The 17,956-nt window shown below is 48.7% G+C and overlaps 1 protein-coding gene and 1 pseudogene across 1 annotated transcript; one reads left to right on the forward strand and one right to left on the reverse strand.

Moving 5' to 3' along the window:
- Positions 1-462: 462 nt before the first annotated feature.
- LOC118664092 lies at positions 463-10,595 on the forward strand (annotated as a pseudogene).
- A 467-nt stretch (positions 10,596-11,062) lies between these two features.
- On the reverse strand, positions 11,063-12,746 carry LOC118664203 (protein FAM136A). Its single transcript, XM_036324067.1, has one exon. It carries the CDS (start codon positions 12,708-12,710, stop codon positions 12,294-12,296), a length of 417 nt encoding a protein of 138 aa, XP_036179960.1. The 5' UTR covers positions 12,711-12,746; the 3' UTR covers positions 11,063-12,293.
- Positions 12,747-17,956: the final 5,210 nt, after the last annotated feature.

A 17,956-nucleotide genomic window follows, 5' to 3' on the forward strand; every position in this document is an offset into this window, starting at 1 on the left:
CTCGCTCCACCCTGACCCTACCCTTCAGTTTGTTTCATCAGTGTTTTGTAGTTTTTAGTGTACAGACTTTTCACCTACTTGGTTATTGTAAAAGAGATTTGTAAAAGAGATTATTTTCTTAATTTCTTTTTCACAGCCTGCCTAGTGGTCCTGGCAGGTCTGTCTCTTGCTTCATGCTTCAACAGTGTTTGGACAGAGAAGACCTGGGGACTCTCCATCTTCCAACCTTCTCTCCAATTGCAACCTCCTGGAACTCTTCTCAGCTGTCCCCTTACTCTGGGACAAGACAAATCCATTTTGTATTGTGTGTTTAGCCCCTTATTGCTGACCAACCCTGAGTCCTCAGATTCATCACAGTTATTCCCCTGAGATGAAGAATGTTGTCAATTGCCTGGGCAACCTGCATCCCCTGGCCTCCAAGGCCTCCTTCTTTCTCTTGGCTTCTATTTCCATGGCAGCGGTATGACTTTGGAGGATTTGGGCCACTTCTGCGAGTTGACCAAGAAGAAGTAAAAGGGCGCTGAGCATCTCTAGAAGAAGCAGAACCAGCCTGGTGGCCATGCTTTCTTCCAGGGCTTACAGAAGCTGTCCCAAGATGAATGGGGTAGAATCCACCAGGCCATGGGAGCTGCCATGGCTCTACAGGACAACCTGAACCAGGCCCTTTGGGTCTGCATGCCCTGGATTCTGCCCTCATAGACCCCATCTTTATGGCTTCCTGGAGAGCCACTTCCTAGATGAGGAGGTGAAAGTCAAGAGGATGGACAACTACCTGCCTAAACTCCCCAGGCTGGTTGTCCCTCACTCTGGGATGGGCGAGTGTCTCTTCAAAAAGGCTTACTCTCAAGTACTACAAGGACCCTCCAGAGCCCACCAGCCTTTGAGGGGCCCATTGGCATCCCCTGTGTTGGGACTTCTCTCTCAGCCTCTCCCAGCAGCTATGAGGCAGCTTTTAAAAATATATGTATTTTTATTGATTTCAGAGAGTAAGAGATAGAAATATCAATGATGAGAGAGAATCATTGATAGGCTGCCTCCTGCACGCCCCACACTGGGGATGGAGCCCGCAATCCTGGCATATGTCCTGACCGGGAATTGAACCTTGACCTCCTGGTTCATAGGTTGACACTCAATCACTGAGCCAAGCCAGCCAGGCTGAGGCAGTTTTTTAACCACTCTGGAGCTGTCTCCCAAGCCATGGACCAAGTAGAAACAATAAAGCTTTTTGCAGCCCTGGCTGGTTTGGCTCAGTGGATAGAGCATCGGCCTGTGGACTGAATGGTCCCTGGTTCGATTCTGGTTAAGGGAACATTCTCAGAGAGTGTGCAGGAGGCAGTGGATCAATGATTCTCTTTCATCATTGATGTTTCTATCTCTCTCCCTCTCCCTTCCTATCTGAAATAAATAAAAAATATATTTAAAAAATGTTTTTGTTGTTTAAATTAACCTTTTTAGTTTGAGATAATCATAGATTTACATGGATTTTAGGTAATAATACAAAGAGATCCATTTACCCTTTACCTAGTGTCCCCCAATAAATGACTTGCAAAACTATGGTACATGATCACAACCAGGGTATTGACATTGATACTGTCAGGATACAGAACAAAATAATGTTGCATTTTAGACTCACACTCTAGAATGTTATATATATGGAATTATATAGTATGTAAACTTTGGGGATTCGCTTTATCTTTTTTTCACTCAGCCCAGTTCTCCAGAAATTCATCCCACTTGTGATATGTATCAATAGTTTTGCTCCTTTTCACTGCCACGTGGTATTGTGTGGTTCTTTTTGGCTTTGAACTGGACCATTTAATAAATTATGCTGGCCAAACTGGTTACCTATGTGAAATAATTTAAAAAAAAATTTTTTATCCCATAATCATAGGCAAAAAATAAATTTCAACTGTATAAAAGGCTCAAGTGAAACAAAGCTGTTTTACAGAAGACCACATATACCATAGTTAATGTCACCTTCCTGAACAAGAACGAAAAGTCCAAAAAACACAAGGGCACTTTGGCTAATCCCATACAAACAGAAAACATTTGGTAAAATACGTCAATATAGAGATCACATCGATCGAAAATAATATTTCTAACAAGGTTCATTTCCAGACCATATAAAAAATTCATGTAAACCAACAAGCCATTTGAAGAAGAAAAAAGGTATTCGGGAGAAAGGTCACCACAGACAAAGCCAGGACAACCAACAAACCCACAGCACTGGCGATGGCGCCTCCCCGAGGACGAGGACGCCTGGTCCCTCTGTCCTCTCCGTCACCGTCACCGTCGCTGTCGCCGTCGCCACAATAACAAACCCAAGGAAACCTGACACTCACTTCCTCAGACGCCTGAATGCAAGATGAAAGCAGGGCCAGGCCCTGTCACCGCCCCAGAGCGCACACGCCATCCCTCCGACACTGCTAATGGCGCCGACCGCCCAACACGTGGACCAGACCAGTTGCCACCGCCGCTGGCACCCGCAGGTGGGCGCTTCCGCCCTCCAGATGGAGGCCTGAGGCGCGGGGTAGGCCCCAGGCAGCTCCGGCCCTTCCTCTCCGCCACCCCAGGCGCTCCCGGCGGCTGCGGACCCGCCAGGCCGCTTGGCCTACCTGAGCCCGTGGGCGGTGCAGTCCCTCCGGCCCAGGTCCGCTCGTCCACGGTGGTGTCCCGGCCAATGCCACGCGCTCAGGAGGCCCCATAGGAAGCGCCATGGAGCGAGCGTCACGGCCGCAGCTCGGGCACAGGGGAGGCCCACGCGCGTCAGGCGGCCCCTGAGCACCAGGCGGCTCTTAGCCCTGAGGAGACCCGGCTGTGAGCAGACCCTGGCTGTGAGGGACCCCGGCTGTGAGGGACCCCGGTGTGAGGAGACCCGGGCTGAGGAGACCACAGTTGTGAGGGACCCCAACTGTGAGGAGATCCCAGCTTGAGGAGACCCGGCTGTGAGGAGACCCGGCTGTGAGGAGACCCGGCTGTGAGGAGACCCGGCTGAGGAGACCCGGCTGTGAGGAGACCCGGCTGTGAGGAGACCCCGGCTGTGAGGGGACCCCGGCTGTGAGGAGACACCAGCTGTGAGGAGACCCCGGCTGTGAGGAGACCCGGCAGTGAGGAGACACCGGCTGTGAGGGGACCCCGGCTATGAGGAGACCCGGCTGTGAGGAGACCCGGCTGTGAGGAGACACCGGCTGTGAGGGGACCCGGCTATGAGGAGACACCGGCTGTGAGGAGACCCGGCTGTGAGGAGACACCGGCTGTGAGGAGACCCGGCTGTGAGGAGACACCGGCTGTGAGGGGACCCCGGCTATGAGGAGACACCGGCTGTGAGGAGACCCGGCTGTGAGGAGACCCGGCTGTGAGGAGACACCGGCTGTGAGGGGACCCGGCTGTGAGGAGACCCGGCTGTGAGGAGACACCGGCTGTGAGGGGACCCGGCTGTGAGGAGACCCGGCTGTGAGGGGACCCCGGCTGTGAGGAGACACCGGCTGTGAGGAGACCCGGCTGTGAGGAGACCCGGCTGTGAGGAGACACCGGCTGTGAGGGGACCCGGCTGTGAGGAGACCCGGCTGTGAGGAGACACCGGCTGTGAGGGGACCCGGCTGTGAGGAGACCCGGCTGTGAGGGGACCCCGGCTGTGAGGAGACCCGGCTGTGAGGAGACCCGGCTGTGAGGAGACACCGGCTGTGAGGGGACCCCGGCTGTGAGGAGACACCAGCTGTGAGGAGACCCCGGCTGTGAGGAGACCCGGCTGTGAGGAGACACCGGCTGTGAGGGGACCCCGGCTATGAGGAGACCCGGCTGTGAGGAGACCCGGCTGTGAGGAGACACCGGCTGTGAGGGGACCCGGCTATGAGGAGACACCGGCTGTGAGGAGACCCGGCTGTGAGGAGACACCGGCTGTGAGGAGACCCGGCTGTGAGGAGACACCGGCTGTGAGGGGACCCCGGCTATGAGGAGACACCGGCTGTGAGGAGACCCGGCTGTGAGGAGACCCGGCTGTGAGGAGACACCGGCTGTGAGGGGACCCGGCTGTGAGGAGACCCGGCTGTGAGGAGACACCGGCTGTGAGGGGACCCGGCTGTGAGGAGACCCGGCTGTGAGGGGACCCCGGCTGTGAGGAGACACCGGCTGTGAGGAGACCCGGCTGTGAGGAGACCCGGCTGTGAGGAGACACCGGCTGTGAGGGGACCCGGCTGTGAGGAGACCCGGCTGTGAGGAGACACCGGCTGTGAGGAGACCCGGCTGTGAGGGGACCCGGCTGTGAGGAGACACCGGCTGTGAGGAGACCCGGCTGTGAGGAGACCCGGCTGTGAGGAGACACCGGCTGTGAGGAGACCCGGCTGTGAGGAGACCCGGCTATGAGGAGACACCGGCTGTGAGGAGACACCGGCTGTGAGGAGACACCGGCTGTGAGGAGACCCGGCTGTGAGGAGACCCCGGCTGTGAGGAGACCCGGCTGTGAGGGACCCCAACTGTGAGGAGACCCCGGCTGTGAGGAGACCCCGGCTGTGAGGAGACCCGGCTGTGAGGGACCCCAACTGTGAGGAGACCCCGGCTATGAGGAGACCCGGCTGTGGGGAGACCCGGCTGTGAGGGACCCCAACTGTGAGGAGACCCCGGCTATGAGGAGACCCGGCTGTGGGGAGACCCGGCTGTGAGGGACCCCAACTGTGAGGAGACCCCGGCTGTGAGGAGACCCCGGCTGTGAGGGGACCCCGGCTGTGAGGAGACACCAGCTGTGAGGAGACCCCGGCTGTGAGGAGACCCCGGCTGTGAGGAGACCCCGGCTGAGGAGACCCGGCTGTGAGGAGACACCAGCTGTGAGGAGACCCCGGCTGTGAGGAGACCCCGGCTGAGGAGACCCCGGCTGTGAGGGGACCCCGGCTGTGAGGAGACACCAGCTGTGAGGAGACCCGGCTGTGAGGAGACACCGGCTGTGAGGAGACCCCGGCTGTGAGGAGACACCGGCTGTGAGGGGACCCCGGCTATGAGGAGACACCGGCTGTGAGGAGACCCCGGCTGAGGAGACCCCGGCTGTGAGGAGACCCCGGCTGTGAGGGGACCCCGGCTGTGAGGAGACACCGGCTGTGAGGAGACCCCGGCTGAGGAGACCCGGCTGTGAGGAGACCCGGCTGTGAGGGACCCCAACTGTGAGGAGACCCGGGCTGTGAGGAGACCCCGGCTATGAGGGACCCCAACTGTGAGGAGACCCCGGCTGTGAGGAGACCCCGACTGTGAGGGGACCCCGGCTGTGAGGAGACACCAGCTGTGAGGAGACCCGGCTGTGAGGAGACACCGGCTGTGAGGAGACCCCGGCTGAGGAGACCCCGGCTGTGAGGAGACCCCGGCTATGAGGAGACCCGGCTGTGAGGAGACCCGGCTGTGAGGGACCCCAACTGTGAGGAGACCCAGGCTGTGAGGAGACCCCGGCTGTGAGGCGGGAAATGGCCGGCATGGGTGCTGAAGCTAGACCAAAGATAATTGTTTTTTAAAAGTTTTGAGAGCATTAGGATTGTTTATTCTGGTTGGAAATTTCTATAATGCCTGGCTTAAAAAAAGACATTAGCCCTGGCCAGGTACTCAGTTGGTTAGAGTGTTGCCTGGATACACCAAGGTTTTGGGTTCCATCCCTGGTCAGGCACATACAGGAAAACAACTAACGAATGCATAAATAAGTGGAACAACAAATCGATGTCTCTCTCTTTCTCTCTCCAAATTAATAAATAAAAAGTAAATCTATTGGTCTAGCTTGCACTTTGGATCTCTTACCTATGCGTGCTTTTTTTGTTGTTAATCCTCACCCAAGGATATTTTTTCCATTGATTTTTTAGAAAGAGTGGGAGGGAGGGAGGGGAAGAGCGAGAGAAACATCTAGCATTGGTTGCTTCCCACACGTGACCACAAGCCAGGGAAATGCATGCTTTTTTAACTTCATGCATTGGTCATTTGGAAAATGTTGGTTCACTGAATTATGCAAATGTTAACACGTTCCATTACACAAAACCAAAAAATGATATTTGGTAATATCACCACTGATCTTGTTGGAAATATGACAAAAGAGTGGAAAGCTGGCCCTAGCTGGCTTGTCTAAGTGGCTAGAGTGTTGGACAATAGACTGAAGAGTCCTGGGTTCAATTCTGGTCAAGGACACATACCTTGGTTGCAGGCTCGATCCTAGGCCTTGGTCAGGGTGTGTTCAGGAGGCAGCCAATCCATGTGTCTCTCTCACATTGATGTTTCTCTCTCTGTCTCTCCCTCTCCCTTCCACTGTCTCTAAGTGGAAGAATATCCTCAATAAGGATTAACAAACAAACAACCAAAAATAGTGGAAAGATGTCAAGCTGAAATTTAAAAATGTTGGCAACAAATACTATCAGTTATTTTCCTTGACATGACAGGATTACTTTGTTCATTTTGGAGAAAATGTCTGCCAAATACCCATAGCTGGGAACCATAGCTTGTCTCTCAGTTGTTCTTTCAAGTAAAAACAATGTTCCATGAAAGGAGAGGCTGTGCTCAGCTCACAACTCAATTGCATGAGTGCTTTTTCTCAGACAGCCATTGTACTTCTATATATAAGCAGCAGAAGTGCTTGGGATACTTCACATTTTATCACACAAAATATTAAAAAGTGCCCTAACCGGTTTGGCTCAGTGGATAGAGCGTCGGCCTGTAGACTGAAGGATCCTAGGTTCGATTCTGGTCAAGGGCATGTATCTTGGTTGCAGGCACATCCACAGTAGGGAATGTGCAGGAGGCAGCTGATCGGTGTTTCTCTCTCATCGATGTTTCTAACTCTCCATCCCTCTCCCTTCCTCTCTGTAAAAAATCAATAAAATATATTTTAAAAATATTAAAAAGATATGTGCTCAAGTTCAAAATTAATAAAGTCAATTATTTTTCCTGCTTAATAAAGGAGAGTCTTAAGCGAAACTGGCCTTTTCCTTTTTATTTTTTTTTAATTTTTTTTAAAATTAAATCTTTATTGTTCAGATTATTACATTTGTTTCTCTTTTTTCCCACCCCATAACTCCCCTCCTCCCAGTTCCCGCCCCACCCTCCGCCCTCACTCCCCACCCACTGTCCTCATCCATAGGTGCACGATTTTTGTCCAGTCTCTTCCCGCATCTCCCACACCCCTTTCCCCCCCAAGAATGGTCAGTCCATTCCCTTTCTATGTCCCTGATTCTATTATAATCACCAGTTCATTCTGTTCATCAGATTATTTATTCACTTGATTCTTAGATTCACTTGTTGATAGATGCATATTTGTTGTTCATAATTTGTATCTTTACCTTTTTCTTCCTCTTCCTCTTCTTAAAGGATACCTTTCAGTATTTCATATAATCCTGGTTTGGTGGTGATGAAGTCCTTTAGCTTTTCCTTATCTGTGAAGCTCTTTATCTGACCTTCAATTCTGAATGATAGCTTTGCTGGATAAAGTAATCTTGGTTGTAGGTTCTTGGTATTCATCACTTTGAATATTTCTTGCCACTCCCTTCTGGCCTGCAAAGTTTCTGTTGAGAAATCAGCTGACAGTCGTATGGGTATTCCCTTGTAGGTAACTGACTGTCTTTCTCTTGCTGTTTTTAAGATTCTCTCTTTATCTTTTGCTCTTGGCATTTTAATTATGATGTGTCTTGGTGTGGTCCTCTTTGGATTCCTTTTGTTTGGGGTTCTCCGCCCTTCTTGGACCTGTAAGTCCATTTCTTTCACCAGGTGGGGGAAGTTTTCTGTCATTATTTCTTCAAATAGGTTTTCAATATCTTGCTCTCTCTCATCTTCTGGCACCCCTATAATTCTGATGTTGGTACGCTTGAAGCTGTCCCAGAGGCTCCATACACTACCCTCGCATTTTTGGATTCTTTTTTCATTTTGCTTTTCCGGTTGGGTGTTTTTTGCTTCCTCGCATTTCAAATCATTGACTTTATTCTTGCGCTCCTCTGGTCTGCTGTCGGGAGTCTGTATAATATTCGTTATTTCAGTCCGTGTATGCTTAATTTCTAGTTGGTTCCCCAATATAACATCCAGGGTCTCATTAGTTTTCTTGTAGATCTCATTAAGTTTATCGGCGGCTTCTAAACAGTTCTTGAGAGACCTTAAAAGTGTGGTTCTGAACTCTATATCTTCCATTGACAATTTTGTCCTGTTTCTTTGTCTCTGCATTTTGTTATGCTTCCTTGGTGCACCCCCTAGTGGTCTTTGTGCACAGTCTTAAAGTTAAACCTTGATTGTTGTAGCTAATACCAGGGAGGGTTTGACCTCCAGGCCAAGTGGCTATGAGAATCAGCTGTGTCTGCAGTGAGAGAACTTCTGTCCTCTAGGGAGGTGCTAATCTAGCCTTTGCCTGAGGCTATCCGGCAAATGCCTCTGTGCAGGGCTTGGGCGGAGCGGGTCACACAGGATCAACAGGGTGGGCTGGAGAGAGCAGTTATGGCGGCTCTCAGTCCTGTCCCCAGGGGCTCTGCCTCTCTGAGTCCCAGCACCCGGTGCAAACCTCGGAGAGAAAGCTGTACTCGCTCTGACTGAAGCCAGACAGTCCCGCTTCTCCCGTTTGAGTCTGGGTCCCTAAAGACTCGCCTGTATCTGGAGCTCAGAGTCTGCGACTCCCTCCCGATTGAAAAGGCCAACCGCGCCCTCCGCCGCCAGCCCGCTCCGCGCACTCCGCACCTCAGAATTTGACTTCAGCACTGCCCCTTTTCCTTTTTAAACTCTGAGTGTGTGGTAGTGAAGAAAGCAAAGTGTGGCTTCATGTCAATGTCTTGATTCACACCAGGGGGCCAACAACTGAATATTCCATTTGCTTTTACATCATCGGTGCAGCTGTTAATATGCTAAAAAAAAATCAAATTAGAGCTCAGTATTATCATAAAGATAGTTTTAACCTCCCTGACCCCCTAAAAAAACCTCAGGCGTCTGAAGATTACACTTTGAGAACTGCTGCCTTAATCCAACCAGGGTTTCAGCTGATTTGATTGGATTGTAGTCTTTGTGAAGATTGTATATTTAATGCTTATCCTCATTTCTAAAATACAGTCCTGCAGAGGCCCTCAATACCTGGGCTATTTCTCAGAGTGCCTTCTCCTTGGTGGGCCTTGAACTCCAATTTTTGTTACCCCAGTCCTAGCAGACCTTTGAAAGCTGTGCTGAACTTCTCTTCCTCCCAGCAGCTCCTTCTGAACTGGTAAATGCCTTGGTGATGCAAACAGCACCAAATAGTAGGCTCACTTCTCTGTGCTCCTCTTCACTCTGGGATCTTGCTGTGAATGGCAGGTTTATCAAAAATAAAAAATAGCCGTGGCCAGTTTTGCTCAGTGGATAGAGCTTCGGCCTGCAGATTGAAAGGTCCCGGGTTTGATTCCGGTCAAGGGCATGTAACTTGGTTGCAGGCACATCCCCAGTGGGGAGTGTGCAGGAGGCAGCTGGTCGATGTTTCTCTCTCATCGATATTTCTAACTCTCTATCTCTCTCCCTTCCTCCCTGTAAAAAATCAATAAAATATATTTTAAAAAATAAATAAAAATAAAAATAAAAATAAAGACTGCAATTTTTCATCTACAACATTTGCAATGTGATTTTTCAGCTCTTCCCAATAGAGCTGGAGTCTGTTTCTCCATCCCTTGAATCTTGGTGGTCTTATATCTTGTTTTGCCCAATAGAAGACACAGAAGCAATAATATACCATTTCTGGAACTAGGCTTCAGGAGGCTTGCATGCTTTGATTCTGTCTCAGACCCTTTCCGTGGGAATTGCCATGGGACTAAAACTAAGCTATTCTGCTGGAACATGCCAGACTACGTGAGCCCATCTTAGATCAGCCAACCACCAGCCAACCCACCTGCTGACTCAGAGACATCAGCGTTGTGGCCTCATCTCGCCACCCTCATCCCCACACAGCGGAACCCAAGTTGGGTCTGGCCGTACAGTGGAGCTATTACGCTCATTCTCATCGTGGAGGAACAGAGTTGCAGCGAGAGTGCCTATGACATCTACTCACAGCTGCTGAGAGAGCGCATCATGTGTGTGTGTTATGGGTTCGATCGGTGGCAGTGTGGCCAGCCTGGTTATAGCGCACCTGCTGCTCCTGCAGAGCAACAAGAAGCCCATCCACATGTACATCAACAGACCTGGCAGCATATAGTGACCTCGGGCTTGGCCATCTACGACAGGATGCAGTACATCCTGAACCCCATCTTCACGTGGTGCGTTGGCCAGGCCACCAGCATGGGCTCCCTGCTTCTCGCTGTGGGCACCCTAGGCATGCGCCACTCACTCCACAACTCACACATCATGAACCACAAGCCTTCTGGGGGTGCCCGGGGCCAAGTCACAGACATCACCATTCAGGTAGAAGAGATCATAAATTCAAGAAGCAGCTCTACAGCATCTATGCCAAGCACACCAAACAGAGCCTACAGGTGATTGAGTCAGCCATGGACAAAGACCGCTACATGAGCCCCATGGTGCCCTAGGAGTTTGGCATCTTAGACAAGGTTCTGGTGCACCCACCTCATGATGGTGAGGATGAGCCTGAACTAGTGCAGAAGGAGCCTGTGACCGCGACAGCACCAGAACCTGCCCCAGTGAGCACTTGAGTGGACGTCACCCTCAGGAGGAAAGTTGAGGGGCCAGAACTACAGCTGCTACCCTGTCAGCTCCTTGCTGCTGAGCCTGGAGGAGCCCCTTGAAGCCTTTGGACTTGGAGGTACCCCTAATGGTGGGTATCCTGGCTGAGACACTGTGATTTTAAATTAAATCTTTGGCCGTAACCGGTTTGGCTCAGTGGATAGAGCATCAGCCTGCGGACTGAAGGGTCCCAGGTTCGATTCCGGTCAAGGGCATGTACCTTGGTTGTGGGCACATCCCCAGTAGGGGGTGTGTAGGAGGCAGCTGATCGATGTTTCTCTCTCATCAATGTTTCTAACTCTCTATCCCTCTTCTTTCCTCTCTGTCAAAAAAATCAATAAAATATATTTAAAAAAATAAATCTTTGTAGTAAAATTTAAAAAAAAATCAGAACTTAAAATATGTATAACACCTCTTTTTTTTTTTTTTTTTTAGAGGAAAATTAAACCTTATTTATTTTTTAAAACCAGACCATTAGGAAAATATATCACAGTCTTGAAACAGCAAACAGACAAGCTATTTTATCATTTCAAGTAATAAGTTGGTAAAAAGACAGCAGCTCCTTATCAAAACAGTAAGGTGCCAGAGCTGGGGTAGGAACACTCTATGTTGCAAAGGGCCCGGCAAAAGTGGTATTTGGTAATGGGGGGCTGCCCCTCTTTTTTCTCCCTTGATCTTCCTATTGCCAAAAGATTGTCTCAGTAGGGCTCTGTTATTTGAGGGGGCTACGTAAGCGATACTGGATTCAGGTTTCATTCCTGAAAACCAGGTTTTTTTCCCAAATCCAGTACTTCGTAACTCTTCATGAAGCAGCAACAGTTCCTCTCTCACTGTTTATTCCTGGATATTGGTATACAGCACAATCAAAACCCTCTTGCCCTTCAAGGTGGAGTACCACGGCAAGATGGTCCCGTCACTCTGCTGTAGACAGGCTTAGGACCCATCATGGCAGCCAGTGAGAAGGAAGGTCTGCTTCCATGTCCAGGGTGACATTGCCTCTCATGTTTCTGTAGGGTTTCCGAGCTGAAAGGTGTAATGTGTGAGCATTTAAATGCATGTCAGCATCTGGGACAGAAACGATATCTATCCAAAGGAACCTTTTCAAGTTCTTATCCAAACTACCTCCCTCAACTCCACATCTTAAATGAACTTTATGCCCTTGTACCTAAAACCAAACCAAACCAAACAAATACTCAGAAACCGTTTTTCCGCTTCTCAATTAGTAACCTCATGGGTTTTGTTTCACAGCTTATGGACAATGGTGTGGTAATGCTTCTGGTAAACAGGAGGATGGCAACAAACAGAAACACCTCTCCTCCCCTCCCACCAGACCACTGGCAGGTTAGAGGACACTATCAGCTTGTCGGTACCTCAGAGGGCTCTGGCTTCATTTGAGGGAAATGCTTGCTGCCAGGATAAGCATTTGCCACATAAAATTTAGGCCCTCAAAAACTCTCTGACCCAAACTTTAGCACCAGTTTTTTCCCCCCATTTCACTTTCTAGGAATAAACATAAAAGAACCCTGTCCAGAGGCAAGTGACACATGCCTTAAACTTGCTGCCATCCTTAATTTCTTCATCCCTACACTGCTTAAAAGACCAACATTCGCACTCTTCATTTTAAACAGGTTCCTGCCCTCAGCCTCCATGGCCAATGGCAAAGACTGCTATTTCTGAATGGATGAGAGAGACTCCTTCATCTTCTTGGTCATGGTGGGAATGAGGTTCATATGGTCATCCACGCACTTGGTCACACAACTCTCCAGCTGCCGCTTCACCTGACGCTCTTTACTCCCTGCATCTATGGAGTCTTTGGCTTTGTCGTTGCAATGCATGGTGCACCGGGCCAGGCGGTCCTGGAACTTCTCCAACTCGCTGGTAACCAGGGCCTGGGCTTGAGCCAGAGGTGCGTGGCAGCGCTCAATGCACTGGTGCACCTGCTGCATGGACGCCTGGCTGTCCTCACAACAGTCAGCGCTGCACCGGAACATGAGGCCCTGCATCTTCCGGATATTCTCTCTCTCCAGACTCTTCACCATGGTGTCCACCGCCTCCTGCACCCGAAGCTGCTGCACGTCCGCCATGGCGACCCCGCGCTGCACCGCGCCGCGACGGCGCCCACATGGCATGTATAACACCTCTTACTCTCACCTCTTAAAACTCATCTCAAGCCTTTGTTTGGGGAGAAAGATCTGAACTTTGTCTCCTGTCTCCTTATCTGACCACCTTATAATTAAATCATTTTCTCTGCAAAAGACCATTGCATCAGAACTTGGTCTTTCTGTTGAGTGGTGGTCAATGAGCCCACTTGCTCAGTTGGGTTACAATTTTGCTGTATAACAGCTAACAGCAAAAGTCAGTTGATAACTTGGTGCTTTGGTTGCTGTTTGATATCTTCCAGCACTTATTTCACAATTTGATCAGCAGTTTTATTGTTACTGGCAGGAGGATTGACCTGAAAAATTACTAGAAGCAAAACATCCTTGATGACCTTGTTTTTTCTAATATTTTCATTAATATTTAAAAAAATATTTTGAGGTTATTTTAATATGTTGATTTTAACTCCTTGTCCCACCAATGTACCTTGTCTATTATAGGCTGTTCAATTTGTTTAATTCATTCTTATAATGATTTCTTCCTTAAGTTGTCTAGACTTTCCCCCTTGAGCTCATATTCCCCTGGGATATTTGCCATCTTGGCTGGCAGACTTGTGAGGAAGGGCTAATGATCAGGTCCTAGCATATGCCCCCCTGAAGAATTGGGCTTCTGTATGAGATATAGATCAAAGATTTTTCCAGCCAAAACCAGTTTGGCTCAGTGGATAGAGCGTCGGCCTGCGGACTCAAGGGTCCCAGGTTCGATTCCGGTCAAGGGCATGTACCTGGGTTGCGGGCACATCCCCAGTAGGAGATGTGCAGGAGGCAGCTGATCGATGCTTCTCTCTCATCGATGTTTCTAACTCTCTATCTCTCTCCCTTCCTCTCTGTAAAAAATCAATAAAATATATTAAAAAAAAAAAAAAAAGATCTATGCCCTAGTGGTGCTTAACTTCTAAAAAAAAAAAAAAAAAAAAAAAAAAGACTTTTCCAATGTTAAAATCATCCACAGCGGTGCAACTCCCTTCTGGAGAGCTCTCTTGCTAGCTTAGAAGCACTTTGCCCTTCAGATTTTGAAGTGGCAGAGTAAATGCTAGGATCCAGGCCGCCTGCCTGTACCTATGTTGAAAGTTGATGCCCCAACCTGTTGACATTCAACTGGTTGCTGTTTTCTGCCCTTAAGCAGTAATAAGGGCAAGCAATGAACTGTCTCACGTAATGATGTAATATTGAGGGAGAGCGAGTTACAGACCTAAAAACTCTCCCCTTCCCTATTTCCTATCCACAGTTTATGGCAGTGATGGCGAACCTTTTGAGCTCAGCGTGTCAGCATTTTGAAAAAACCCTAACTTAACTCTGGTGCCGTGTCACATAGAGAAATTTTTTGATATTTGCAACCATAGTAAAACAAAGACTTATATATTTTTTAAATATTTTATTGATTTTTTTTACAGAGAGGAAGGGAGAGAGATAGAGAGTTAGAAACATCGACGAGAGAGAAACATCGATCAGCCACCTCCTGCACATCTACCACTGGGGATGTGCCCGCAACCCAGGTACATGCCCTTGACCGGAATCGAACCTGGGACCCCTCAGTCTGCAGGCCGACGCTCTATCCACTGAGCCAAACCGGTTTTGGCAAGATATATATATATATATATATATATATATATATATATATATATATATAATTTTTTTTTTAAAATATATTTTATTGATTTTTTACAGAGAGGAAGGGAGAGGGATAGAGAGAAACATCGATCAGCTGCCTCCTGCACACTCCCTACTGGGGATGTGCCTGCAACCAAGGTACATGCCCTTGACCGGAATCGAACCTGGGACCCTTGAGTCCGCAGGCCGACGCTCTATACACTGAGCCAAACCGGTTAGGGCAAGACTTATATTTTTTGATATTTATTTTATACTAGAGGCCTGGCGCACAAAATTTGTGCACTGGGGGGGAGGGTCCCTCAGCCCGGTCTGTGCCCTCTCGCAGTCTGGGACCCCTCGGGGGATGTCCACCTGCTTGCTTAGGCCCGCTCCCCGGGGGGGATTGGGCCTAAGCTGACAGTCAGACATCCCTCTGGCAGCCCGGGAGCCCTTGGGGGATGTCCACTTGCTGGCGGGAAGCAGGCCTAAGATGCAGTTGGACATCCTTAGCGCTGCTGAGGCGGGAGAGGCTCCTGCCACCACCACTATGCTGGCAGCCATCAGCCTGGTTTTTGGGTGAGCAGAGCGCACTGACCACCAGGGGACATCTTCTGCACTGAGCGTCTGCCCCCTGGTGGTCAGTGTGTGTCATAGTGACCAGTCATTCCCAGTAGTTCTGCTATTAGGGTCAATTTGCATATTATCCTTTTATTATATAGGATATTTAAATGCCATTTAACAAAGAAAAATCAACCAAAAAAATGAGTTCGCGTGTCAGAGGTGTCATAGGTTTGCCATCACTGGTTTATGGTCCTCTGTCACTCTGTGCTCCTTCCACCACCCTCCACTCATACTCCAAACACACACTAGGAATCTATCATCCATTTTCCAGGAATTTCCCCGTGTTCCACTGTTAATTTTTTTTAATATAGTTTATTTTAAAAATATATTTTTTCATTGATTTCAGAGAGGAAGGAAGAGATAGATAGATAGATCAATGACGAGAGAGAATCATTGATTGGCTGCCTCTTGCACACCCACACTGAGGATGGAACCCACAACCCAGGCATGTACCCTGACCAGGAATCAAACCATGATCTCCTGGTTCATAGATGGATGCTCAACCACTGAGTCATGCTGGCTAGCATATCTTCTTTATTGTAGTAAAAATCATTTATGCAAGGGTCTGTTTCTAGTACATCTTGTTCCTTTAATGACTGTCTATACTCTAAACCAGTGATTCTCAACCTGTGGGTCGCGACCCCTTTGGGATCGAACAACCCTTTCACAGGGGTCGCCTAAGACCATCGGAAAAAACACATATATAATTACATATTGTTTTTGTGATTAATCACTATGCTTTAATTATGTTCAATTTGTAACAATGAAATTGGGGGTCACCACTACATGAGGAACTGTATTAAAGGGTCATGGCATTAGGAAGGTTGAGAACCACTGCAAACCATACAATTACCATAACCTTAGAATTGTTATATTTGGCAATGGAAATGCTCCTCTTTACTTTTTTTTTGGTCAAGCTTCTCATTCTGATGATTATTTTTTCCTCCAGATGATCTTTAAAATAATTTTGTCCAGTTTTCAAGAAATACTATTGAAATTTTGATTGGAACTGTTCTAAAACTCCAAAAGAACTTGGAAAAGATTAACATTTTGACAGTATCAAAATGATAGCTTTTTTTCCAGGCATCCAGTATGACTTACATTTATTTATTTCTATTTTTTAAAAAATGTTTTTATTGCCAGCACTGGTTTGGCTCAGTGGATAGAGCGTCAGCCTGCGGACTGAAAGGTCCCAGGTTTGATTCCGGTCAAGGGCATGTACCTTGGTTGCGGGCACATCCCCAGTAGGGGGTGTGCAGGAGGCAGCTGATCAGTGTTTCTAACTCTCTATCCCTCTCCCTTCCTCTCTGTAAAAAATCAATAAAATATATTTTTAAAAAAATGTTTTTATTGATTTCAGAGAGTGGAAGGGAGAGTGAGAGATAGAGATAGAAACATCGATGATGAGAGACAATCATCCATCGATCAGCTGCCTCCTGCATGGCCCCTACTGGGGACTGAGCCCGCAACTCCCATAACCCAAGCATATGTCCTGACCAGAATTGAACCATGACTTCCTGGTTCATGGATCAATGCTCACCCACTGAGCCACACCAGCTGGGCTGATTTACATTTATTCACATTAGCTTTTATTATCTCTTAGTAAAGTCTGTCTTGCTTTTTTGTGATGTCATCTCATTTCCTTTCCTTATTTCTCTATATCTTGGGAAATAGAGAGTGAGAAAACTAGCATGTGAGTCCCTACTATGACTTGATCATTAAGATGTTTTACAATGTTTTCTTTCTTTCTTCTTCTTCTTCTCCTTCTCCTTCCCTTTCCCCTCCCTCTCCCCCCCTTCCCCTCCCTCTCACCCTCCCCCTCCCCCTCCCTCTTCCCCTTCCCTCCTCCTTCTTCTCCTTCCCTTTCCCCTCCCCCTCCCCCCTCCCCCTTCCCCTTCTCTCCTCCTCCTCCTCCTCCTCTTTCTTCTTCTTCTTCTCCTTCCCCTTCCCCTTCCCTCCCCCTCCCCCTCCCCCTTCCCCTTCTCTCCTCCTCCTCCTCCTCCTCTTTCTTCTTCTTCTTCTCCTTCCCCTTCCCCTTCCCTCCCCCTCCCCCTCCCCATTCCCTCCCCCTTCCCTCCTCCTTCTTCTTCTCCTTCTCCTTCTCCTTCCCTTTCCCCTCCCCCTCCCCCTCCCCTCCCCTCCCCCTCCCCTCCCCTCCCCTCCCCCTCCTTTTCTTCTTCTTCTTCTTCTTCTTCTTCTTCTTCTTCTTCTTCTTCTTCTTCCTCCTCTTCTTCCTTCTCCTCCTCCTCCTCTTCTTCCTTCTCCTCCTCCTCCTTCCTCCTCCTCCTCCTCTTCAACTTTTTTACTTCATTTTCATAGCTATGCTGAAGTGGGTTATATAATTCATATTTTATTTTAGGGAACTTAAATGAGAGAAGATAGGCAAATAACAACATAAGCTGTGGCTAAGAGGAGGTTTGATTGTACCTAAGTTGGTACTGCAGGTGTGAAGCACTGTTAAACTCTATTTCTGGGCAATTTTCAGGGCCCTTGTCAGGTGTCTCTGCCCTTAAACTGTGGCTGAGGGAAACTCCTCCAGACTTTCTAGATCTGGTTGATGTCAACTCTGGGATCCACTCCCTTCCCCTCTAGCCAACTAGTAACATCAGCAGTGGCTGAGGCAAGATTCTATATTCCCATTGTCTCTCTCTACTAGAAAGTTCACTGAAACTATAGCTCTGTCCACTTTCTGCTCTTTCTTCCATCTATTGCTCCTCAATGGCAAACTAATTTGTAGCAAACAGCATTTTGATTGTTTCACTTTCCTCAGCTCAAAGTCCTTAACTCTGTAAAAATGTTTGTGTAGCCCAGCTAGCATGGCTCAGTAGTTGAGCATATGAACCAGGAGGCCATGGTTCAATTCCCAGTCAGGGCACATGTGGGTTTGATCCCCAGTGTGGGACTTGTAGGAGGCAGCCGGTCAATGATTCTCTCTCATCATTGATGTTTCTATCTCTCTCTCT

Source organism: Myotis myotis, unplaced genomic scaffold (genome assembly GCF_014108235.1).
Source record: "Myotis myotis isolate mMyoMyo1 unplaced genomic scaffold, mMyoMyo1.p scaffold_m19_p_10, whole genome shotgun sequence".
NCBI lineage: Eukaryota > Metazoa > Chordata > Mammalia > Chiroptera > Vespertilionidae > Myotis > Myotis myotis.